The following is a 27,659-nucleotide window of genomic DNA, read 5'->3' on the forward strand; positions in this document are numbered from 1 at the left end:
AAATTCATCCGATCCGGTTGAAATTTGGTACGTGGTGTTAGTATAGGGTCTCTAACAACCATGCCGGAATTGATCCACATCGGCCCATAATTATATATTGCCCTTATATAAACCGATCCCCAGATTTTGCTTGCGGAGCCTCTAAGAGAACCAAATTTCATCCGATCCGGTTGAAATTTGGTACGTGGTGTTAGTATAGGGTCTCTACCAATCATGCCGGAATTGGTCCACATCGGTCCATAATTATATATAGCCCCCATATAAACCGTTCTCCAGATTTGACCTCCGGAGCCTCTTGGAGGACCAAACTTCATCCGATCCGGTTGAAACTTACTACGTGGTCTTAGTATGTGGTATCTTACAACCATGCAAAAATTGGTCCATATCGGTTCATAATTATATATAGCCGCCATATAAACCGATCCCCAGATTTGATTTCCGCAGCCTCTTGAAGGAGCAAAATTCATCCGATCCGGTTGAAATTTGGCACATTTCGCTAGTATAGGCCGATAACAACCATGCCAAAATGGGCCCGTATCAATCTATATTATATATAGCCCCCAAATAAACCGATCCCCAATAACAGAAAAATCACGATTGCCACTCGAGCCAAAAATAAACTACCAAAATTTTATTGCCGTAGAAAATTTTGTCAAAATTTTATATTTCTATAGAAAATTTTGTCAACATTTTATTTCTTTACAAAATTTTGTCAAAATCTAATTTCTATACGAAATTTTGTAAAAAATTTATATCTATAGAAAATTTTGTCAGAATTTTATTTCTGTAGAAATAATGTTTTGTTTTTTTTTTATTATTCAGCCCGACTGAATACCGTTTTTTTTATAGAAAATCTTTAATTCAGCCTGGATGAATAATGTTTCGCCTGCACTTCTGCAAGCTGCTACAGCAATAACAACACACCATTTTAATAAATTTCCCTCTCTATAATCGCTGTAATTTTCAGGTGTTTTTTGCATTTACATGCAACAATAGCTTTATTAAAGTTTCTTAAAAATTTCATATACGTACAATTTACTTATCTATAAAAAATAGATTTAATAAAATTTACTTATTAAAACTACAAGTATAAAAAATATACATTATTACTTGCTATGTAAGTAATAATAATTAGTGATTTACAATAAATTTTAAAATAATTCATGTCAATAAAATATGTGTATATTAAAATTATAGAGCTAAAAAATTACTAACTGTCCTAAATGAAAAACAAAAACTGATTATGCCTTACAAGGACGACGTTTTAAATCGGCCAAACGTAAAGCTTCCAAAGACTCCAGTTCCTTACGTATTGATTCCAATTGTGAGGTTATTTCTCCAATAACTAAACCATCTGAATTCTTTTTGAGACTTTTTTCGATAGTTCTACTTGGTACCAATTGTAAATTGTCAACCGGCTTGGGTGCGGATAGAATTTGTGGTGAAGACCGTGTTATTCTTGATTTAATTGAAAATGCAAGAGATTCTTGAGCCAACGATGAGGCCACAACTTTTCTTCTTAGCTTTGTAGACGGTGTCGATGGATTTTCAGTGATTTCGGAATCTGTAGAAATCTCAACGACAATTGGATCGTCTGTATCCGTGCCAGATTTTGCAATTGCTTTCTTTATATTTGTTTGCATGGCTTTAGGAGATTTCTTTGGACTTCGATTTAAACTCATATTGAGAAGTTTGCGTTTTCTTGGTGTACTAACATCACTCACATCATTATCAGAAGAATCGCTTATATCAGCATAATTCAGAGACCTTTTGGTATTTCGTTGTATGGAGCTTCTAAAACTATTTGTTGTACTGCCACCAAGTGAAGTTGGTGTTGTTTGACATTTACGTCTTTCTCTTCTTATCGGAGAGGTTTCAGCTAAAACTCCTTCATCTTCGGTATCGCTGGAAAATTCAATGGAATCTTTACGTTTTCTCATTGATAATTGCCCACGACTGCTTGAAGGAGATTTAGGTTTTTCTTTTTTATTATCATTGGCGTTTTCATCTTCTTGAGATAGACTCAATTGTCTAGATTGTCTTCGTCTTGGTATGATTAAGATGGTCGATGCATCACTTTCTGTATCGCTTTTGTTGTCCTTCTTCTTTTTTGGTGATTTTAGTCCATTTTTAATAACTTGATCATTATTTGATTGTTTTTTCAAATTCCCCTTGTGGATATATTCTTCGGTCAATTGACTGCTGCTACTGCTTGCTGTTTGGCTTGAACTACTTTCGTATTTGAATCCTTTTTTATTTGTTGTCTCCGGCATAGATTTGTCTTTTCTGTAAAATGATTGAAATGATAGAAAGCGTATAAATAATCTCAATACTAGCAATTAGTAAATATATGTTTGGGCCCAATCTAGTGATAGAGAAGTCGAAAATCAACATTTTGACTGATCAACTTTTTGAAAAAATTGTAAAAATAATTTATGCAATTAACTTTTTAATCAAACTCGGAAAAGTAAGTCAGTTAAAAAATTATTGATATTTTTTTTAAATTTAAAATTAGAAAATTTTTTTAAACAACGAATACAAAATTTTGTCAAATGTTATTCCTATAGAAAATTTTATTAAAATTTCATTTCTATAGAAAATTTTGTCAAAATTTTGAAACCGTTTTTTAGGAATGCGTTGTTTTTTTTTTTTTTTGATACGCATTTTTTTGGAACCGTTTTTTTTTTGGTATGCGATTTTTTTGGAACCATTTTTTGGTATGCGTGTTTTGGTATGCGGGAAAGGGAATATAATGAGATCTTCGGGGTATGTTAACTCATGAAAAAGTAGAGAGTTACTTGTGCCATAAAAAAGACGACTTTCTCTAACCGCAAAAGTTGAAAGTCGGCTTATTTATTTACATATTTCAATTTATTTAAGCATTTCGAAAACTTTAAAAAAAAAATGAAAAATCGACTTCACCAAAATGTGGAAAGTGTTGAAATATTTTAAATTAATTCTGCAAAAGTTGTATATTTCGAATATTAAACAAGTATATAAAGCAGTAAGTTCGGCCGGGCCGAATCTTAAATACCCACCCCCATGAACTAAATATTAGGGTTTCCTTTGAAATTTCAGGAGGGCTTGAGGACACTTCCCGAAGATAAATTTAAAGATTTCAGCTATGAGGACTATATCAGATTCTGGATTTATAAGAACCATTTTTGTTTGAGTTTTAGAGGAATCATTAACATCTCTTGCAATCTGTAGATTTTCACTCGAGAAGTAAAATCTGGAAATTTTACATTGAGTTTCAAGCAATTTTCATGATCAGTGCGCCTTCTATACCCTCAAGAGGTGAAGTCTGTCTATATGGAGGCATTACCAAATGGACCGATAAAAACATAATCCGATACACGTTTTTTGAACCTAAAATACCAGAATATTTACAATTTCAGGCAAACTACGGTGTCTAGAAACCCAAGGAGTTAAATCGGGAGATCGTTCTTATGGGGGCTACACTAAAATATGGACCGATACTCACCGTTTTCGGCACACCACTTTATGGCCCGAAAATACCTCTAGATTTCAAATTTCAGGCAAATTGGATAAAAACTTCGGATTCTAGAAGCCCAAGGATTAAAATCGGTATATCGGCCTATATGGGGGCTATACCAAAACATGGAACGATAAGGACCATTTTCGGCACACCTTTTGATGGTCCTCAAATAAAATCTGGAAATTTTACATTGAGTTTCAAGCAATTTTCATGATCAGTGCGCCTTCTATACCCTCAAGAGGTGAAGTCTGTCTATATGGAGGCATTACCAAATGGACCGATAAAAACTTAATCCGATACACGTTTTTTGAACCTAAAATACCAGCGTATTTACAATTTCAGGCAAACTACGGTGTCTAGAAACCCAAGGAGTTAAATCGGGAGATCGTTCTTATGGGGGCTACACTAAAATATGGACCGATACTCACCGTTTTCGGCACACCACTTTATGGCCCGAAAATACCTCTAGATTTCAAATTTCAGGCAAATTGGATAAAAACTTCGGATTCTAGAAGCCCAAGAATTAAAATCGGTATATCGGCCTATATGGGGGCTATACCAAAACATGGAACGATAAGGACCATTTTCGGCACACCTTTTGATGGTCCTCAAATACCTCTAGATTTTAAATTTCAGGCAAATTGGATAAAAACTACGGTTTCTATAAGCCCGAGAGGTCGGTTTATATGGGGACCATACCAAAACATGGAGCGATGCTCACCATTTTTGGCACACGTATTTGTAGTCCTACAATACCTCTAGATTTCCAATTTCAGGTAAATTGAATAAAATCTGCGGTTTCTATAAGCCCAAGAAGTAAAATCGGGAGATCGGTCTATATGGGGGCTATACCAAAACATGGACCGATACTCACCATTTTTGGCACACCTATTTATGGTCACAAAATACCTCTAGATTTCAAATTTCAGGCAACTTGGATAAAAACTACGATTTCTATAAGCCCAAGACGCCAAATCGGGAGGTCGGTTTATATGGGGACTATATCAAAACCTGGACCGATATAGCCCATCTTCGAACTTGACCTGCCTGTAGAAAAAAAAATGAGCTTGTGCAAAATGTCAGCACGATTGCTTCATTATTGAAGACTGTAGCGTGATTACAACAGACAGACAGACAGGCGGACATCGTTATATCGTCTTAGAATTTCTCCCTGATCAAGAATATATATACTTTATATAGTCGGAAATCGATATTTCGATGTGTTACAAACGGAATGACAAACTTATTATACCCCCGTCACCATTCTATGGTGGTGGGTATAAAAATCAGAAGTCAATTTTTATACCTACCACCATAGATGATGACGGGGATATAATAAGTTCCGTTATAATCATTCCGTTTGCAACACATCGAAATATAGATTTCCGACTGTATGAAATATATAGATTCTTGATCAGGGAGAAATTCTAAAACGATCTAACGATGTCAATAATGAAATGCTTAACTCGTCTGCCTGCAGACAGGTCAACTTCAAATATGGTCTATATCGGCCCATGTTTTAATATGGCCTCCACAACGCTCGATCAACCAATTTGGCCATGGGGCTTTGAAATTACAAAGTGTGAAGGAGGGCATGGAAGCCGCAATTTTAATCTGACTTGCATGAAATTGAAAATCTAGAGGTATTTTAGGTCCGTAAAGATATGAGCCAAATTTGGAATATATCGGTCCATGTTTTGATATGGTCCCGATATGGGCCGATCACCCAATTTGCCTTCTCGAGGTGATGGAAGCCCCAAGTTTTATCCGATTTTCATGAAATTGGAAATCTATAGGTATATTAGGTCCATAAAGATCTCTGGCAAATTTGGGATATATCGGCCCATGTTTTGATATGGCCCCCATAACGACCGATCTACGATTTGACTTCCTGAAGGCATGAAAACAGCAGGTCCACAAAGAGCAGTGCTAAATTTAAAATATATCGGTCCATGCATTGCTCATTATTTAGTGGAGACGCAAACTACAAGGATCCTACAATTGAAATGTGCTAACATTGCAATAGTTGAGCGACTTATATATCTTACCCTTTTTCTGGTGATTTTTTGGTTGGTTGATTGTTGGGCTTGGATGGCGATAATATCAAATTTTTCTTCTCATCGTTGCTGGCAGTTTCCTTTGTACTTTTTGCAGAATTATTTTTATTATCTCCATTTCCCATATATGTAGAAATATTATCTCTTCTGAAAAGAATTAAATAGTATGAAGAAATCTGAGCATTTACTTATCTTGCTAGAGTTTGGAGTTTGGGCGCTGAAAAGAAAGTTTCGACTACCGTCCCAACTAATTTAAATATTGTATTATAAAGTTAATAATTGTATTATTTATGCAACTGGCTTAGAATATTTCGACTATGTTACTTAAATGCACAAATAAAATAAATAATTTATGGTACTGTTTGTGAAGTAAAGTCGATACTTTCATATTCTCACCCAAAAGTTTTCAAAGCGTGGCCAATTATTAGCTATTTACATGCGTATTATAATATTTTTAATATTTATCTTTGTTACATATATTCTTATTCAAAGAATATGTAAATTGTCATGTACCATATTAACTACACAAAATTGTATACGTCATAAATAAATTGAAAAATGTAATTAGAAAATTCACCTTTGAATCGGTTGTATTGGTTTCTCTGGAGAATTTGTCGATGATTCCTTTGCTCGCAACTTACTTGGACCAGCATCATTATCACCTGTTGGCATAACTTTCTCCATTTCTTGGCTTAGAACTTGACTTTGACTGCTTTCATATTCAAATCTTGTTGCACGGGTATTTAATGCAGTTTCCATCATTTGTTGTTTCAATTGTTTCCTTTTTCTGAAAGGCATCATTTCATAATAAATTAAAAATTTAAAATTTTAATCAATAGTACCGTAAAAATACCTTTGTCCTGGACTGAATGGTGCTGGTTTTTCCATTGTCTTTGTATCGTTTTGTTTTTCTTTCTTGGGACTAGAGAATAGGTTCTTTTCCTTGGATTCACTATGTTCCAAAACATATTTTCCCAAATCATTGAAATCCTCTAATAGAATATTACGCTCTTCATATTTTCGATCAAAATCTGCGAAATCGAAAATTTTTGTTGCCAAAGTCTCTAAAAAATTAAAAAACAAAGGAAATTTTGTAAAACTGGAACAATTATTGGACATTCTTTAGCTAAAAATACTCTCCGAAGCAGATCGGTTCAAATTGTACTCTTGTCGATGTTACATTTAAATTTTCTACATTTGGAGACTACATCAGATTCTTGAAATAACACGAAAATTAAAATTTACAAAGAAATAAAATTTTGTCAAAATTATATCTCTATAGAAAATTTTGTCAAAATTATATTTCTATAGAAAATTTTGTCAACATTTTATTCTATAGTAAATTTTGTCAAAATTTTATTTCTAGAGAAAATTTTGTCAAAATTTTATTTCTATAGAAAATTTTGTCGACATTTTATTTCTATAGAAAATTTTGTCAAAATTTTATTTCTATAGAAAATTTTGTCATAATTTTATTTCTATAGAAATAAAAAAAAATGTTTTCAAAATTTTATTTCTATTGAAAATTTTGTCAACATTATATTTCTATAGAAAATTTTTTCTAAATTTTATTTCTATTGAAAATTTTGTCAAAATTTTATTTCTATAGATAATTTTGTCAACATTTTATTTCTGTAGAAAATTTTGTCAAAATTTTATTTCTGTAGAAAATTTTGTCAAAATTTTATTTTGTCAAAATTTTATTTCTATAGAAAATTTTGTCAAAATTTTATTTCTATAGACATTTTTGTCAAAATTTTATTTCTATAGAAGATTTTGTCATTTTATTTCTATAGATATTTTTGTCAAAATTTTATTTCTATAGAAATTTTTGTCAAAATTTAATTTCTATAGAAATTTTTGTCAAAATTTAATTTCTAAAGAACATTTTGTCAAAATTTTATTTCTATAGAAAATTTTTTCAAAATTTTATTTCTATAGAAAATTTTATCAAAATTTTATTGCAATAGAAAATTTTTTCAAAATTTTATTTCTATAGAAAATTTTGTCAAAATTTTATTTCTATAGAAAATTTTGTCAAAATTTTATTTCTATAGAAAATTTTGTCAAAATTTTATTTCTATAGAAAATTTTGTCAAAATTTTATTTCTATAGAAAATTTTGTCAACATTTTATTTCTATAGAAAATTTTGTCATAATTTTATTTCTATAGAAAATTTTGTCATAATTTTATTTCTATAGAAAATTTTGTCAAAATTTTATTTCTATAGAAAATTTTGTCAAAATTTTATTTCGATAGAAAATTTTGTCAAAATTTTATTTCTATAGAAAATTTTGTCAACATTTTATTTCTATAGAAAATTTTGTCAAAATTTTATTTCTATAGAAAATTTTGTCATAATTTCATTTCTATAGAAAATTTTGTCAAAATTTTATTTCTATAGAAATAAAAAAAAATGTTTTCAAAATTTTATTTCTATTGAAAATTTTGTCAACATTATATTTCTATAGAAAATTTTTTCTAAATTTTATTTCTATTGAAAATTTTGTCAAAATTTTATTTCTATAGATAATTTTGTCAACATTTTATTTCTGTAGAAAATTTTGTCAAAATTTTATTTCTGTAGAAAATTTTGTCAAAATTTTATTTTGTCAAAATTTTATTTCTATAGAAAATTTTGTCAAAATTTTATTTCTATAGACATTTTTGTCAAAATTTTATTTCTATAGAAGATTTTGTCATTTTATTTCTATAGATATTTTTGTCAAAATTTTATTTCTATAGAAATTTTTGTCAAAATTTAATTTCTATAGAAATTTTTGTCAAAATTTAATTTCTAAAGAACATTTTGTCAAAATTTTATTTCTATAGAAAATTTTTTCAAAATTTTATTTCTATAGAAAATTTTATCAAAATTTTATTGCAATAGAAAATTTTTTCAAAATTTTATTTCTATAGAAAATTTTGTCAAAATTTTATTTCTATAGAAAATTTTGTCAAAATTTTATTTCTATAGAAAATTTTGTCAAAATTTTATTTCTATAGAAAATTTTGTCAAAATTTTATTTCTATAGAAAATTTTGTCAACATTTTATTTCTATAGAAAATTTTGTCATAATTTTATTTCTATAGAAAATTTTGTCATAATTTTATTTCTATAGAAAATTTTGTCAAAATTTTATTTCTATAGAAAATTTTGTCAAAATTTTATTTCGATAGAAAATTTTGTCAAAATTTTATTTCTATAGAAAATTTTGTCAACATTTTATTTCTATAGAAAATTTTGTCAAAATTTTATTTCTATAGAAAATTTTGTCATAATTTCATTTCTATAGAAAATTTTGTCAAAATTTTATTTCTATAGAACATTTTGTTAAAATTTTATTTCTATAGAAAATTTTGACAAAATTTTATTTCTATAGAACATTTTGTTAAAATTTTATTTCTATAGAAATTTTGACAAAATTTTATTTATATAGAAAATTTTGTCAACGTTATTTCTATAGAAAATTTTCTCAAAATATAATTTATTTATTCATTCTAAGCCCACTTGGCCAAAATAAAATAATTACAATTAATTAATTTTTTTCAAAATGTTATTTCTATAGAAAAAAATTTCACCGTGCTTCTATCCCCTCAAGAAAAAGGGAGACCCTTTACAATTTCAAGACGATCGGATAAAAATTTCGCTATCTAAGTAACCAAAAATTCAAAACTTGTTATCAGTCTATATGGTTGCCTTACCGAAATATAGGCTGTTGTAAACCAAATCAGACACATGAATTTGTGGGCTTATAATACCACTAGATTTCGAAGTAAATGCAAATTGAAGAAAAAATGCGGTGTTTAGAAGTCAAATCGGGAGATCGGTCTATATGGGGGCATACCAAAACATGTAACATATTCAACAGACATCCTTGTGGAGCTAAATTACCGCCATATTACCAATTTCAAGCAAATCGAATAAAAATTGCGACGTTAGAAGTCCAAGAAGTCAAATCGGAAGATCGGTTTGTATGGGGACCATACCAAACCATGGACCATATTCCGCTCACTTCTTTGTGAACCTAAAGTATCTCTAGATTTACAATTTCAGGCAAATCGGATTAAAATTGCGATGTATATGGGTGCTATACTAATTCATAGACCGAAATACACCATATTTGATCGGTCTATATATGTGGGCCATAATATACCTGCCCATGGCAGATATACACCTTATTCGTCACACCTCTTTATGGACCAACAATACCTTTACATTTTGAATTTCAGACAAATCGGATAAAAGTTGGGGTGTCTTAGACACTCAAGAAGTCAAAACAGGAAATCGGTCTAAATGGGTGCTGTACCAAAACATGGACCGATACACACTATATTTGGAACATCTTTTTGTGAACCTAAAATATCTATAGATTTCCAATTTCATATTTGGCACATCTCTTTGTGCACCTAAAATACCTCCAGATTTCTAATTTCAAACAAATGGGATAAAAATTGCGGTGTCTTTAAGTCCAAGAAGTCAAATCGGGAGATTGGTTTATAGGTTGGCTATACTAAACCATGGATATATTCGTCACACCTCTTTGTTGAATTTCAAAAGAAGTCAAATCAGGAGATCGTTCAAAATTGGGGCTTCACCAAAACATGGACCGTTGCTCACCATATTTAGCACACCTCATTGTGAATCCAAAGTATCTCTATATTTTCAATTTTATGCAAATCGGTTGAAAATTGCGGTATCTAGAAGGCGAATAAGTCACATATATAGATCGGTCTATATGAGGGCTATACCAAAACATGGAACGATACACGCTATATTCGGCACACCTCCATCTGGAACTAATTGTAAAATGTATATCAATTTATTTTGGCTTCAATTTATTCGAATCGTCTGGAGTTGATTTTCGAATCAACAAACATAAAATCGTAGTAGGCGTTTTGAAAAGAACAAAGTTTTTTAATCGTAGACTTTGGTTTTCCATTATGTGCACAACTCGACTGACTTGTTGCTTTCGTTATGTTTTCATGGCCATGGCATACCTATACACACACACTACCTCACTCAAACAGTTTTTGTTTTCTTCCATAAGGGGTGGGAAAACAAAACAACATTGTATTAGAAAAGAAATACGTTACAAACAGCCATGTGGTAGCTTGTTTTGTGCATAGTACAGTGCTCCATTAAAATGTAAAATTTGATAAAGACCACATTGAGGCAAATACATGTTATGATATTAAAATGGTTCTTACTTCTTCCCAATATTGCTCCCTCACGTCGATATTGTAGTATTTCAGTATCTTTCTTCGTTAGGCAATCTTTTAAAATATCGATTTGTTCCTTACAACCAAGCAATGCTGAAAACATAGGATTGACAAACATTTCCTGAAACTGTAAAACAAGTTCATGTTACAAAACCAAATTACTAGTGCAACTCCAACTTAGACATGCCTGTTGCATTGTTTGTTTCACCATTGACCATTCGAAATTGAAAGGGCAATTTTTAAAACGATATTTAAGTTTCAATATCGTCTTTTCATTTTCCTTCTCCAATGTGGCCAATTCCAATTCACCGCCTGTAAGTGTATCACGTATATTTTCCTCATTGAAATCATATCGACGGTTCAATAGCTACAAAAAGATACAATGTAGTTTAATTTTATATTCCTGTTTTACATTAACTATGCGTTTCACATCGTGATCTTGTTTTACCTTAACTTTGCGTTTTACATCGCAAAATTCTTGTTCAGCTATCCATGGAAAATCCTTGCGATCGTATAATGTACATATCAGGCGTTTTTTATCATCCTCAATAAAACAACATTTAATAAAATAAGATTTTTGTGAAATTGTTATCTCCTTCCACATTGTTTCCTCCGTAAATCGAATCGGACGGACAAACGAATATTTTTAATATGATGATCAGCTGTTTGTATAAATTTTAAGGTATATATGAAAAGCATATCTAAATTCAACGACGACGTATATACAACAGTGCTGCCAAAGCCACAAAATCTAATGAAAAATAGCATGTTTTGTGAAAATCAAGAACGAATAGCTTCTTAAAAATTATTTGAATAAAAACAAAAATTAAGCACTGAAAACATTGCTATTATCCTTAAAATTGTGAAAGGTCTCTTGGTGCAACATACCGCCTCGATCAATGATAAAAAACCGGGTTCCAGTACCCTGCCAGCATTTCAAAGTTCCATTTAGTGTAGTGTATTATTTTTTTATTTATTTATTTATTCAACAACGTAATATAAAAAGCCGAAACAGGCCAAATAAAACTATATTACATCTCATAATACTGAGTTCCATTTCATCCTCATCGCAACCACAGACTCGTAAGTGACACTGCAACAATCGTACACTGTGATAGTATTTTGCCATCACTATTCGCATGAAAGTATGTTGCCATCACTATTGTTACAAGAGCCATTTTATTGTTACGTTTTTATATTTAGGCGTTTTTAATTACCCGACAATTAAAACACAGTTCTTTTAAATAACGACAATCTACAATTTATTTACTATGACTTCACACTTTACAATTCGTTCACACTGAAGTTATTCGTTTGACGCATGGCTGAATAAGGAGGTTGAATCACGATAACAAAAACAACAAATTTCAATATGTTGTTTACAATTTTAAGAAGTCAAAATCAGCTGATAAAGGAATCGTATGGCATTGGTAAAAGTGGCAATTATTTATTCTTTCAATTGTCCAGAAAAAAATATTTAAAATCCAGAGTAAAGGCCGGTACTATGTTCATTCTTGCGAAAATTTTTTATGGAAACCATTATTTCGCACATAGAAAGCGGCGTTTTTTTAAGTAGCTTGGAGCGCTATTTTACAGGGAGCGATATTGGATTAAGTTGGTGGTTGTTGCTTGTTTTTACAAAATAACATTTTATTTTTCCTTGGGCAATTGATCTGCTATTCCTTTGATCCTTTGTATAGTTTCGGAACAAAAATATGGTCCGTGTTTGATTTATAAACCCGCACAAATAGTTTTTAATAAATAAATTATTTCTTAATTCACATTGCAAATGGCGCCGTGCTATAAACGTCAGTTTTTCAACACGAAAAAACAAAGTATAACAAATGGAAAAAATTTCGCAAATTTTTCGCATTTTTTGGTTTTGTATGGAGTTTCAACGCGAAAACCGAACAGAGTACCGGCCTTAAAATAAAGGTTCAAATTTAATTGCGTCACCTATGAGTGATTGTGAAGTGGATAATTCATCCGAGGAACGCCGATATGAGACAAATACGACTATAATACCCGCCAAAGTTAAGAATGGAAGTCAGTCAAATGGATCTTCGCCATCTATTAACAAAAACAGTTATGATACAGTTTAAAAATTGATGTGCGTGGTATTTTGGGTCTGGAATATGTTATCATGATACTCAAGTCATCTTCGAACAATTCTCCAGCTATAAATGCGCAAGTTTGTTTGAGATGCATTTACTATGCAGTGTCATTTGGAGAGCTGCAACCACCATAAACATATGATTTTGACATCTTAAAATTTTGTCGAAATAAAAAAATTTTAATCATATGGGCCCATGATTTAACCTTCTTGTTCAGCCATGGTTTGACGCTTTAATTAAACTGCCTCGTTAGCAGCATGCGAGCGTTTTTATATATGACGGTGTGGCAATACGAGAACGTTCTGGTAGCACTACAATATTCTGGCAATGCTAGAAGGATCTACGACCATTAAGTTATTCGTCTGGTGGCTGCCAAACACATACACACTCACATAGATATATGCTCGCATTACTACAACAACAATGACAATAGACAATGAGATGAAATGAGAATGCAGAATAACAAAGCAAAGGGGTTGCTATTCTATGAGAGAGTAAGAACTAACATTTCGGTAAGCAAACAAACGAACATAAAAGAAATTCAGGAAAATACGAGAAAATGAATAGATGATTCCAACAAGTGATAGCGAAATTTTATGGTTACAATTTTAAATTAACGGAAACTAATTTAAATAAACTTATGTCTATAATTATCAAATTCGTAACATTATATTTTGTGAAACACCAAGCATAACTAGCTTCTTATAATTTTTTTAAATAAAAACGATAATGAAGTGCTGAAAACATAGTTATTTCGCTTAAAGGCCGGTACTCTGTTCGGTTTTCGCGTTGAAACTCCATACAAAACCAAAAAATGCGAAAAATTTGCGAAATTTTTTCCATTTGTGATACTTTGTTTTTTCGTGTTGAAAAACTGACGTTTATAGCACGGCGCCATTTGCAATGTGAATTAAGAAATAATTTATTTATTAAAAACTATTTGTGCGGGTTTATAAATCAAACACGGACCATATTTTTGTTCCGAAACTATACAAAGGATCAAAGGAATAGCAGATCAATTGCCCAAGGAAAAATAAAATGTTATTTTGTAAAAACAAGCAACAACCACCAACTTAATCCAATATCGCTCCCTGTAAAATAGCGCTCCAAGCTACCTAAAAAACGCCGCTTTCTATGTGCGAAATAATGGTTTCCATAAAAATTTTTCGCAAGAATGAACATAGTACCGGCCTTAAAATTGTACAAGGTATATTGGTGAACAATTTTTGACTTTCCAAATGGAATAAAGTGATAGTTTTTTTTAAATATTTTCCATTGGGAATAAAAGCACTGGCTGATAGACGCTACAACATGTAAATCAACATCAATCGTTTATTAATGCATACAAATATGTTAAATGTGATGTGACAGTCCTATAAATGTTATATTTATGATTTTTTTTATTAGTATTCATTCATATAATAATTATAAATGTTTAATAAAATTAATAAAGATCTAAACAATCGAGTTTTACTTGTCCACAATGATTCTTTTACAACTATCTTAAAATGCACTTTCTCTGATTGTTTGAAGGGGCTCTTATTGGCGTCGTTCTAAATATATCCAGAAGGGCACATAATAATTGCACTCATGCGATACTTTCTTGTAGTAACTTGGCGTGGTACAACTTCTCAATAGTGACGGCGCTTTTCCGAGGAGTTTTGGATATCATATACGACTGTTTTCGACGTAGTGGGGATTCTCAGAAGCGCCCCCAAATTCAAAAAATGTTGGCAGGGTAGTGGGATTCTGCGTTTCTTCACGATAATCCCATCGTTAATGTTGTTTACGAAAAATGTGTTTGCACTAACGATCGGATCATTCTGCAAGTAATCTTTAAGAACTGTTGTTTAAGATGTGTTGCGCTTGGAAACTATGCTACGGACAACGGTGGAATGTGAAAAAAGCTATCTATATGAAATTTCCTTTAGTTTAAGACCATTTAAAGCAGTTCCGCCTGACAAAATTTTTAGAAGGGGGTTTCACCTTTGTTTTTTTTTTTAAATATTGCAGAAAACTCTTTTGTAATAAAAAAGGGATCCATTCTTTTCCTATAAAAAAGTAACCTACATCCTTAAACATACTATTTTGCCTGAATGAATTTTTCTGCTGATAACATCAATGCTGTCCATCAAACAAACAAAAAATGTTCGTTGTTTAATTAGCGATGTATTGATTTTAAATTGTTGATGAGATATATATTAAACTGACATCAAGTTTGTACCAATTTGGTTTATACCAAAAAAATTTCACCAATTTCTCATATCCGAAACGAACTCTTTCGTTCGTCTCAAATGGCGAAAACAGCAGATTTTCCGTTATATATTCAGTTGTCTTGGACATTCTAGTCGAACGAAAGATTGTTTTTGATATGAGAAATTGGATGTTATGGTTTAGCGACTTCGTTTAGTACTTTCGTTGCACATAGAAGTATTGAAGCTGCATGTTTTTCCTTGCATTTAATGGTAGTATATTTTTCAAAGTTTTTTCCAATCATTTTCAACCAATTTTCAAAGATTTCTTCAATTTTCTTAAAAAAATTGAAAAAGCATTAAAGGCAGATAAACGGCTCATCTGCCGGTACTCTGTTCGGTTTTCGCGTTGAAACTCCATCCTTTGTATATTTTAGAAACAAAAATATACAAAGGATGGATGCGTTTTAAACCCACAAATAGTTTTAATAAATAAATTATTTCTTAATTCACATTGCAAATGGCGCCATGCTATAAACGTCAGTTTTTCAACTCGAAAAAAAAGTATCACAAATGGAAAAAATTTCGGTAGTTTTTCGCATTTTTTGGATTTGTATGGAGTTTCAACGCGAAAACCGAACAGTGTACGGGCCATTATAGCCCTGCCAGCATTTCAAAGTTCCATTTCATCCTCATCGCTACCACAGACTCGCGAACTGTGTTGAGGGAAGCATATCAAAAAGTACAAAATGTACATGAAAGTATTTTGCCATCACTACTGTTAGAAGAGCCATTTTATTTTTTGTGAAACGCCAAGCGCAACTAGCTTGTTATATTTAAGTTAAATAAAAATGAAAATAAAGTTCTGAAAACATAGATATTACGCTTAAAATTGTGAAAGGTATATGGTGAACAATTTACGACATTCCAAAATAGAATAAAGTGATCGTTTTTCAAATATTTTTCCAGGCACGCTGTCTCCATCGAAAATAAACAAACTGGCTGATAGACGCTGCAATATGTAACTTGCTACTTAAAACTCAACATCATTCTTTTATTAATACAAAAAATTATGTTAAATGTGATGAGATAAACCTAAAAATGATATATTTATAAGAAATTATAAATGTTTAATCAAATCAATAAACATCTACACAATCGTGTTTTACTTGACCACAATGATTCTTCTACAATTACCTTAAAATGCACTTTTTCTGATAGTTTGCAGGGGTTCTTATTGGCGTCCTTCGAAATTGATCTAAATAGGCACCTAATAATTGCACTGATGAGAAACTTTTTCGTAGTAACTTGGCGTGGTACAACTTCCCAATAGTGACGGCGCTTTTCCGACGAGTTTTTGATGTCGTATATGATTGTTTTCGACGTAGTGGGGATTCACAGAAGCGCCCCCAAATTCAAAAAATGTTGGCAGGGAGGGCTGTTTTCTTTTTGCACTGGATGCAACATTTGTATGGGCTATCCAGAACATCGTTGCACTGGTGTTCTATCCAGAACATCTCATCAGTGCAAGTCGCGCCGATGTTGCCAGATTGTATTTTGATAAACTGACGCTTCATCGATTCACAATAGCAATTTATCGTGACTATTTTTTCGAAAAACATGAAATTCAAAGTGGTACAGTATCATAAATAATCGCAGCAGTAAATATTTATTACTAATTGGAGCATTTCATACATTAAAAATGCAAAATTTCACTTTTTTCTGTGATTGTTTTTAAACAGCTGATGACAGTGTTGCATATTTTTGTAGATGTCCTGGATAAACGAGTACTCTGTTTTCGTTTAGTCCTCCACTGCTTAGCATATCCAGTGCTAAAAGAAAACAGCCCTTATAATGAAAGTTGGCCCTCAAACTTGAAAAGTGTTGCATTTGAAAAACGCTATTTCTGTGTTTAATGGGTAGTAATTAGCAACATCGTTTTAAAACGGCAATTTGGTAGCACTAAATGGAAATCACCTATGAATAATAACTCATACTACGTGGTCACTGTGAATTTCAAACGGCGTCACAGAGAATAACCTGTGGTGTGATAACACAGCCCCTGTCTTCAGAACTTATAAATAGTCCGATTCTTTTTGCTTTGAATCGTCGTACAGCGCCAACAGCAGTAGTCAGTTGACCGCGTGGGTATTAGTTCCTTAAATAAATAAAAAAATACATCTTAAAATGTTCTCACAATAATTATGTTGTATTTTTTATTGTACATTTTTCAGATCCCGTTTTGTGTTTACTTAGTTTATCATTTTAATTCGCAAAAATTAACAAGAAACGAAAAATGTCGAAACCTACCTACAAAGTCGGTGAGTATTACATTGAGATGTCGGCAATGAAATTATTGGATGTTTTTCACCATCTTAGAAATGTTATCAATGTGCTGCATTTGTATGTGATTTATTACGAGATAGCATTATTGCCTGATGATGTCCACGAAAAAGCACGTTTTCTAATTTTGTTTTTTTTTCTTTTCTTCTACATTTCATCTTGCCGGTCCTCCATGCCTCCACTGATATGCAACACCAACACCTTTTGACATTTCAACAGCTGATATTAAGTTAGCTGATTGGGGGCGTAAAGCTATTATAATCGCCGAGAATGAAATGCCGGGATTGATGGCTTGTCGTAAGAAGTACGGACCTTCAAAGATTTTGAAGGGAGCCCGTATTGCTGGTTGCTTGCATATGACGGTTCAAACTGCTGTACTCATTGAAACGTTGGTCGAATTGGGAGCTGAGGTAAGTGATTATTATGAAGCAAGGAATGAATAAATAGGGAGAAGGAGGCGGCGAGTTAAAAAAGTGTCCTTAGTATTTTTTAAAACATCATAGAACGAGCTGTTCGGGAATGTGGTATTGCAGAGAAAATTAGAAATTTCATAACATGGAATTTTCATAGTTTAATTATTAATAATTGTCGGCAATTAGCATTGTTGTTATATTTGCATGAACTTTTAAATTTGCAATGGATAGCATTTTTCAAATCTATTTTTTTTTATTCAAATCAAGTGAAACTTTTTTTCATTTTGAGTAAAATCTTTTATAAATCAAAATATTATTTTAGCAATTCATATGAAACAGTGTAGAATTAAAGGTCAAAATAACAGAATTTTGGTTTTCTAAAATTTTTGAATTTTTAATTGGAAAAGCTTTCATTGTTAAAATAATCATTTTCTACAATTCTGCGATTGTGTTTACTATAACTTTTCTAAGATAAACAGAGATATATCTTAAAAATAATCATTGATAATATTAAATTTCTACCGTGCGAACAAGAAAGAGCTGATTAGAAGGACTCTGGAAACAATTTTGTTACCCAAAGATGTAAATAATGGGGATCTAGACAAGAATATTTGATAGTTCCATTTTCATAACAATCAAAATCATTCTGACCAAGTACACTATGGGAAATCAGGTGCCCTGCTGAGACTTATCTAGAGATTAGATTCCTTTGTTTTTCTTTATAGTGCTTTGAAATCGTGTAAACCATCTTCTGTTACTCTTTTTTCCGACTTTTGAGTACAACAAGGACATCTCAAATACTCATAGAAAATTTAAAACATAATATTCTGAAGCATTTGTTTGGAGTGTAACTCCTTACCTCAAGATACAAAACAATTTTCACGGGAATACTATATTTTTAGAAATAAAATTGCTCCTTTTTTTTGGAACAATGAATTAAGGGTTTCGCTAGATTTTGAAGCTTTGTTTTTATAGTTTGAAGATTTTTTTATTATTTTTTTTAGCAATTTTGGAATGAATGTAATTCAAAAAACAAAAAAAAAATAATTTTTTAACAAAATGATCTTCAACTAAAATTTTTGTCACCCAAAAATGTGCAAATAATTCGAAGCGATAACAGTTTTGGCAGATAAAATTAATTTTGAAAATTCCTAATGAAAGTAAATGCATTGAACAAGATTCTGATTTTTTTATATTTATGTATGGCGATTTCGATTGGGGAAAAAGGGAGCAACATTCTCGAAAAATATGAAGGACACTGTCACAGCTTATGCGGTCTGTTTACCTCACAATATTATGAATTAAAAAATAACTTGCGAAAATATAACGAGGAAAAAAGTAGTGTAACACCAAGACAACATATTTTTTTGTGAAACGAAAATGCCATTAATCAAACCGATCACATATGGACATTGTGTTGACATATGCACAATCGATATGAATTGAAAAGTTTCATTTGATACATTTTATTTTAAAAAGGTTTCATTTGGTTTGAAAAAGTTTCGTTCGAAGTGTAAAATCCTAATTATTTTTATATTTTTTTTAAGTAAATTTAATGTAATTCTTTATTTTGAGTATCCCTGTAACCGTATATGGCCATTTCGGCTTGGTTGTAAAATGAGTTAAATAAATAAAATAAAATAAAATCATTTGAAGCGAAAATTCTCTATATTAATTTTGTAAGGTATTAAGAATTTTTCAATCATAGGAAGCCTTAAAATTCGTAAAAAAAGCTTCACAGAAAAATTATTTTAAAATGTATCCTTGTTCAAATCAACTGAAACTTTTATATGAATTGAAAAAAGTTTCATATGATTTAAATAAGGACATATTTTATTTTAAAAAGATTTCATTTCGTTTCAAATGTAAATTCATTGAAAACGTTTCATTTGAAATGTAAATTCATTTGACAACAAGGCAACATATTTTTTTGCGAAACGAAAACGCCATTAATCAAACCGATCCCATATGGACTTTGTGTGACAGATACACAGTCGATATGAATTAAAAAGTTTCATTTGATTTGAACAAGGATACATTTTATTTTAAAAAGGTTTCATTTAGTTTGAAAAAGTTTCGTTTGAAATGTAAAATCATTTGAAGCGAAAATTCTATATTTTAATTTTGTAAGGTATTAAGAATTTTTCAATCATAGGCAGCCTCAAAATTCGTAAAAAAAGCTTCACAGAAAAATTATTTTTGTCAAAAAAATAAAATGTATTCTTGTTCAAATCAACTGAAACTTTTCTATGAATTGAAAAAATTGTCATTTGATTTGAACAAGGACATATTTTATTTTAAAAAGATTTCATTTGGTTGGGAAAAGTTTCATTTCAAATGTAAATTCATTAAAAATGTTTCATTTGAAATGTAAATTCATTTGAAGCGAAAATTCTATATTTTAATTTTGAAATTTTTTTAATGGCATTTTTTTTTTTTTTTTTTTTTTTGAAAATTTTGAAAAAATATTTTTGTCTTCAATCACGAAAGTAATTTCAATTGAAATTTCTTCAAACACAGAAATGATAGTATCAATCACTAATGCCAATTAACAAATTAATTGATCTACCCGTGTAAAAATTGGTGGATCTGGCCAGATATTATTAGATCTCCTGCCATATCTGATTAGATATGATAGTATATGTAGGCAGATCTGGACAGATCCGAAAAATGGTAATATCTGTTCAGATCTAATTCTAAAGGAATTAGATCTGATCAGATCTCAAATTTGGCCCACATCTAATTATATCTAATTATATCTAATTTGATATAATTAGATGTTAATATATCTAATTATATATAATTTTATCTACAAATTTCCAAAATTAGTGAAATTACAGTAATTAATAAAAAAGATTTATTTTATTGTTTTATAATGAAAAGAGTATTTAATATTATAAGTTGGATCAAACATATGTACATTATATATATGTCTAGGTATAAAAGCCTAAGAATTAAAAAACAAAATATATACATAGCCACCAAGGGTCCTGGCATTTAAATTTCCCAAGGCGTTAGTACATTGCTCTCTGCAAACAGTTCTTTAAATGAGTCTCGCAATTCCTTTATTTTGCTACTCGGAATGAAAACTCTGAAAAATATAAAATATACAGAAGAATTATCAGTATTTAAAGATATATTTGCAAATAATACATATACTTACCAAAATTTGCATCTCGTACCCAATAATTTAAACCAGCGCTGTATTGAATGGTTTGTGCGAAGCTCCAAATGCCATACTATAACTAATTGCACGGGAATTTATCCGGTTCACAATGCAAATCATCTCCAAATTTGTATTCTTTTTGATATTGGAAAATACTTCCTTCTATCGCAACTTCGGATATGGCCTGGTCATAAATCTTTACGTTGTCTTCCTCTGTCTTCTTTTAATCTTATCCTGGACTACCATAAATTCATCCTCCTAAAACAGAGAAAATATTCAATATATAAAAATAGGAACAAAATAATAAACTTACCCTATCACAGCTTCTCATACTCCTTTATCTTCCTCGAAAAATGAGAAGACATTCGATTTTTATATGAAATAAAAATATGAAACTCGCATTATCAAATATTTGATATATATTTTTTTCAAATTTAATAACAACAGGCGTTGCTAATGGTGATAGTTATGGGGTGACATTTTTGAAAACAAAAAGACGGTTGTGTCTGAAAGTTAAGCATTTTATGAAGACACTTCAAAATGATATTTAAAAGGGTTTCTTGAAACTGTCACAACATATAAAGATTTTTTGGTTATGTCACCATATGTTTTGATGTGCGACCATACATACGTGCTTGTAACCAAGTATATCACGTTAGTATTCTCATAACAAACACATTATTTTTACACACAAACATATACAAATATTTTTTATCCGTGTTACACAACTGGTTCATGATTTAATGCGATATATATAATTAGATATGGAGATATATATAGTATATATAATTAGATATGATGTCATATATGACGATATATAATTAGATCTTACCAGATATGACTGATATAAATAGATATAACAACATATATAATGAGATCTTGAATCAGATCTAATCATATATAACACTATACATAACATATCTCCGTAGATCTATTTATATCTACGACCCTATCTGAGCAGATATAATTATATATACTTTGATATTATTAGACATGATTAGATCTCTCAATTTTTACACGGGTAATTAAAAATTTATTTGATACTAACCATTTCTGTGATTTAATTTTGTTTCATTTAAAAAAATTATTGAAACGATAAAATTTTTAGAATTCAATTAAAATTTTAATTGGAAAAATTTTGGTGATATTTTTTATATGTTATAATTATAATATCTTCTCAGGAGGGAAATAAAGAAAATGCATTACCATTTATTTGGTAGTTAAGGGCCGGAACTAGAGACCAACCAAACAACTACACCAGTCATTGAAATTAACAAGCATTTATTATTATTTATTTAATCAAACTGAGCCCCCATGGGCCATATGTTGATAGATATATAAAGTAGAGCAATAATGAGATTTAAAAAATAAAATTCTATATTTTTGCCAAGCTTGCCAAAACAAACAAAAATCTCCAGCTTGGCAAAAATATAGAATTTTATTTAAACAAAACAAGATCGAATAAGAAACCAAACAAAAAAAATATATAATGTAATGTAAAAAAAAATTAAATGTAATCAAAATTCAAAAGATAATTATTACATATTTGATCATCTTTATTTACTTTTTTATTTCAATTTATTTAAGCAATTAATTTTTGGAAATTTTCATCACAAGCCCTTTAGAACCCTTTAAAATCTATAGCATTTTCATTTGGTTTTTTTTTTTTTTTTTTTGAATATAGACTTGTTTCGTATTCTCCAAAATAAAAAAAAAACGTTTTTGTGAAAAGTCACTATATTCCAATATTCCTGAATATTCTCCTAAGACCCTAAAAATCACCACATCATAAGTATAGCTATTAAACGAGACTTTACTTTTCAAAAAAATCTGGAATTAATCAGGAACTCTCAAAACTGATAAGCCTATAAATATTGTTTATTATTTATGGCAACTAAAATACAAAATAGAACCATGCTTGATTTACTTCTCTTCCCAAACAAAGCCATGGTTTGTTTGCGTCATGTTTCTAAGTGATGTGGGTATTATGTACAATACACAAATGAGGCAAAACCGAAAATACTTTTAGATCAGTTTTTCGTCGATGAAAGGTGGTCAGGGGTCATCTCTAGAAGACCTTCCTTCCTGTTATCACAGATCTTTAGATTTTTGTTGTTGTTGTTATTAACGTAAGATAATCTCGGAATATAATTTCATCATTGTTATTCTTTAGAGGGTTTACGCATTATATATATTGTCTAATAGCAATCTAAAGAGAGTGTTTTGTAGATAATAAAAATTATTCATTTAAATGATTAAATTCCATAACGCCAACCATATATATGTATTTGATTTCCTAGTAGAAAATATCTCTTAGAAAAATTTTTTTCCTATTTTTTGTGACTACCCATTATCTCTATAGAAAGCTTTCCATCTTTGGGTATTATTAAAAATTTTACTTTCAAATGGCGTAATTTGTTAATATTTTTATTTTGTCTTCCTTTAAATTTTAGGTTCAATGGTCCAGCTGTAATATTTTCAGTACCCAGGATCATGCTGCTGCAGCTATTGCTGCAACTGGTGTACCAGTTTATGCCTGGAAAGGCGAAACCGAAGAAGAATATCAATGGTGCATTGAACAAACTTTGGTCTTCCCCGATGGTCAACCCTTGAATATGATCTTGGATGATGGCGGTGATTTAACTAACCTGGTCCATGAAAAATATCCACAATATTTGAAGGGTATCAAGGGTTTGTCCGAGGAAACCACCACTGGTGTACACAATTTATATAAGATGTTCAGAGAAGGTCGTTTGGGTGTACCAGCTATCAATGTCAATGATTCTGTTACCAAGGTAAATATAAGAGAACTATAGAAGTACCATACAAGAATATAGCCTAAATTATTGTTTAGAGGTTGAATGAGGGTCACAGATTCAGTATGTTGAATTTTGTTTTCTAATGCTAATCAATGGACCTGAAAAAAATTGGCTGAAGGCCGGTATTTTAGACGATTCGTAATTTTTTCGTTTTCTAATTTTTTCCAGAGCAAATTTGATAACTTATACGGTTGCCGTGAATCTCTTATCGATGGTATTAAACGTGCCACAGATGTCATGATTGCTGGAAAAGTTTGTGTTGTTGCCGGTTACGGTGATGTGGGTAAGGGCTGTGCCCAAGCTTTGAAGGGTTTCGGTGGTCGTGTTATCATCACTGAAATTGATCCCATTAATGCTTTGCAAGCCGCTATGGAAGGCTATGAAGTTACCACCATGGAAGAGGCTAGCAAAGAAGCTACTATTTTTGTTACTACCACTGGCTGCGTTGACATTATCACCGGTGAACATTTCATGAATATGAATGATGATTCTGTTGTTTGCAATATTGGTCATTTCGATTGTGAAATCGATGTAGCCTGGTTGAATACCAATGCCGTCGAAAAGGTCAATGTTAAACCTCAAGTCGATCGTTATACCCTGCCCAATGGTCGCCATGTTATCGTTTTGGCCGAAGGTCGTTTGGTCAATCTTGGCTGTGCTCATGGCCATCCCAGTTTTGTTATGTCCAATTCCTTCACTAACCAGGTGTTGGCTCAAATTGAATTATGGACAAAATCTGGACAATATGCTGTTGGTGTCCATGTTTTACCTAAACTTTTGGATGAAGAAGTCGCCAGTTTACATTTGGAGAAATTGGGTGTTAAGTTGACCAAGTTGACCGACAAACAAGCTAAATATTTGGGTATCCCACAAACTGGTCCCTTCAAACCTGATCATTATAGATATTAGATTAATGCAAATCATGTACTATACTTTATATATTTTTTTAGTTTTATTTTTGCAAACTTTTATATTTTGTAACCGATTTTCTTTTATTACCGATATATTTTTCATTTAAGAAAAAAAAAAACAACTGCAATAAAGATTATTGATTTTGAGAAGATATTGAATAATTATTATTAGTCTTATGGCGTTGCTATTGCAGAGGTAGCCACCGGGGAGCAATGGTTACCATGCCCGTCTTGCATGCACAGGGTCGTGGGTTCACATCCAGTTTGGACCAAACACCAAAAGGTTTTTCAGAGGTGGATTATCCAACCTCAGTAATGCTGGTGGCATTTCTGAGTGTTTTAAAGCTTCTCTAAATGGTTTCACTGCAATGTGGAACGCCGTTCAGCCTCGGCTATAAAAGGAGGACCCTTGTCAATAGATGTTATGTTGTATTAGCAGGTTGTTCTACTGTGTCTACTAACAAATTTCATTGGATGTACAAAAAATCATTTTTTTTGTTTTTAATTTATTTAAAAAATGCAGTAAATACCAATTTTTAGGGGTCGATAAGTCGAAAACTAAGATTTTCAGAAAAAAATTTACTATTAATTTTCTCGTTTTTTTTTTATTATTGTTGTTTTACTATTCAGTCATTTTTCTTGTTCAGCTTAAAACTATGCGTTTACTAAACTACAAGAGAAGCTTAACCCACTGAGGAAAAGTATGTTTGTCAAATTTTTTGGACAAAGTCCTATAGACTGCAAGATGGTTGGATGGACGGCCGTTTGGGAATTAGCACATTCTTCATCAGCATTCTCTACTCTACAGCAAAACTATCAACCAATTATCAAAAAAAAAATCGGCTAATTCAATAAACGCAATGTAAATTACACTCGAAATTTAATAAAATTTTCTATAGAAATAAAATTTTGAAAACATTTTCTATAGAAATAAAATTTTGATAAAATTTTCTATAGAAATAAAATTTTGACAAAATTTTCTATAGAAATAAAATTTTCACAACATTTTCTATAGAAATAACTTTTTATAAAATTTTCTATAGAAATAAAACCGAAAAAGCACAAAAATCAAAAAGAAATAAAATTCTGACAAACTTTTCGATCGAAATACAATTTTGACAAAATTTTCTATAGAAATAAAATTTTGGGGACATTTTCTATAAAAATTATAAAAAATATAACAAAATTTTGACAAAATTTTCTATAAAAATAAAATATTGACACAATTTTCTATTAAAATAAAATTTTGACAAAATGTTCTATAGAAATAAAATTTTGAAAAAATTTTCTATAGCAATAAAATTTCAACAAAATTTTCAACAAAAATTGGGAAACTTTTCTATAGAAATAACATTTTGACACAATTTTCTATAGAAATAAAATGTTGACAAAATTTTCTACAGAAATAAAATTTTGAAAACATTTTCTATATAAATAAAATTTTGGGAACATTTTCCATAAATATTATACGTTGAAAAATTTTGACAAAATTTTCTATAGAAATAAAATCTTGAAAAAAATTTCTATAGCAATAAAATTTTGACAAAATTTTCAAAAAAATGGGAAACTTTTCTATAAAAGTAAAATTTGGGAAACTTTTCTATAGAAATAATATTATGACAAAATTTTCTATAGAAATAAAATTTTGACAACATTTTCTATAGAAATAAATTTTTACAAAATTGTCTATAGAAATAAAAATTTGCAAAATTTTCTACAGAAATAAAATTTTGACAAAATTTTCTATAGAAATAAAATTTGGAAAAAATCTTCTATAGAAATAAAATTTCAACAAAATTTTCAAAAAAAAATTGGGAAACTTTTCTATAGAAATAACATTTTGACACAATTTTCTATAGAAATAAAATGTTGACAAAATTTTCTACAGAAATAAAATTTTCTATAGAAATAAAATTTTGACAAATTTTTCTATAGAAATAAAATTTTGACAACATTTTCTATAGAAATAAAATTTTGACAAAATTTTCTATAGAAATACAATTTTGGCAACATTTTCTATAAAAATTATATGTTGAAAATTTTTGACAAAATTTTCTATAAAAATAAAATATTGACACAATTTTCTATAAAAATAAAATTTTTACAAAATTTTCTGTAGAAATAAAATTTGATAAAATTTTCTATAATTTTGGAAAACTTGTCTATAGAAATAAAATTTTCACAAAATTATCTATAGAAATAACATTTTGACAAAACTTTCTAAAAAAATAAAATTTTGCGAAAATTTTCTATAGAAATAAAATTTTGACAAATTTGTCTTTAGAAATAAAATTTTGAGAAAAATTTCTATTGAAATAAAATGTTGGCAAAATTTTCTAAAAAATTAAATTGTGACAAAATTTTCTATAAATTTAAAATTTTGACAAAATTTTCGATAGAAATAAAATTTTGACAAAACTTTCTAAAAAAAATAAAAATTTGGGAAACTTTTCTATAAAAATAAAATTTTTACACATTTTTCTAAAAAAAATTGGAAAACTTTTCTATAGAAATAAACTTTTGACAAAAAAATTATATATATAAAGATTTGACAAAATTTTCAATAGAAATAAAGTTTTAACAAATTTTTCTATAGAAATAAAATTTTGACAAAATTTTCTATAGAAATAAATTTTCTATAGAAATAAAATTTTGACAAAATTTTCTATAGAAATAAATTTTTGACAAAATTTTCCATAAAAATAAAATTTTGTGAAAATATTCTATAAAAATAAAATTTTTTGAAAATATTCTATAGAAATAAAATTTTGACAAAATTTTCTAAAGAAATAAAAATTTGACAAAATTATCTATAGAAATAAAATTTTGACAAAATTTTCTATAGAATAAAATTTTAACAAAATTTTCTATAGAAATAAAAAAAATTGGGAAGATTAAAAAAAAAAGTTGGGGAAATTGTG

The 27,659-nt window shown here is 29.9% G+C and overlaps 2 protein-coding genes across 3 annotated transcripts; one reads left to right on the forward strand and one right to left on the reverse strand.

Moving 5' to 3' along the window:
• Positions 1–960: 960 nt before the first annotated feature.
• Positions 961–11,426, reverse strand: LOC142232048 (uncharacterized). 2 transcript variants are annotated; one of them, XM_075302753.1, is made up of 7 exons: positions 11,229–11,426; positions 10,968–11,147; positions 10,769–10,907; positions 6,410–6,620; positions 6,134–6,343; positions 5,548–5,700; positions 961–2,286 (listed from the first exon to the last, which is right to left on the reverse strand). In XM_075302753.1, exons 1-7 carry the CDS (start codon positions 11,382–11,384, stop codon positions 1,242–1,244), a joined length of 2,094 nt encoding a protein of 697 aa, XP_075158868.1. In that variant the 5' UTR covers positions 11,385–11,426; the 3' UTR covers positions 961–1,241. The 2 variants fall into 2 exon arrangements, with proteins under 2 accessions (XP_075158868.1, XP_075158867.1); XM_075302752.1 differs by having other exon boundaries at positions 5,548–5,703; positions 11,229–11,425.
• Positions 11,427–17,094: 5,668 nt separating this feature from the next.
• Positions 17,095–24,888, forward strand: Ahcy (adenosylhomocysteinase). The gene is made up of 5 exons (XM_075302757.1): positions 17,095–17,230; positions 17,321–17,407; positions 17,649–17,839; positions 23,462–23,803; positions 23,996–24,888. Exons 2-5 carry the CDS (start codon positions 17,383–17,385, stop codon positions 24,734–24,736), a joined length of 1,299 nt encoding a protein of 432 aa, XP_075158872.1. The 5' UTR covers positions 17,095–17,230; positions 17,321–17,382; the 3' UTR covers positions 24,737–24,888.
• Positions 24,889–27,659: the final 2,771 nt, after the last annotated feature.

Source organism: Haematobia irritans, chromosome 3 (assembly GCF_050003625.1).
Source record: "Haematobia irritans isolate KBUSLIRL chromosome 3, ASM5000362v1, whole genome shotgun sequence".
NCBI lineage: Eukaryota > Metazoa > Arthropoda > Insecta > Diptera > Muscidae > Haematobia > Haematobia irritans.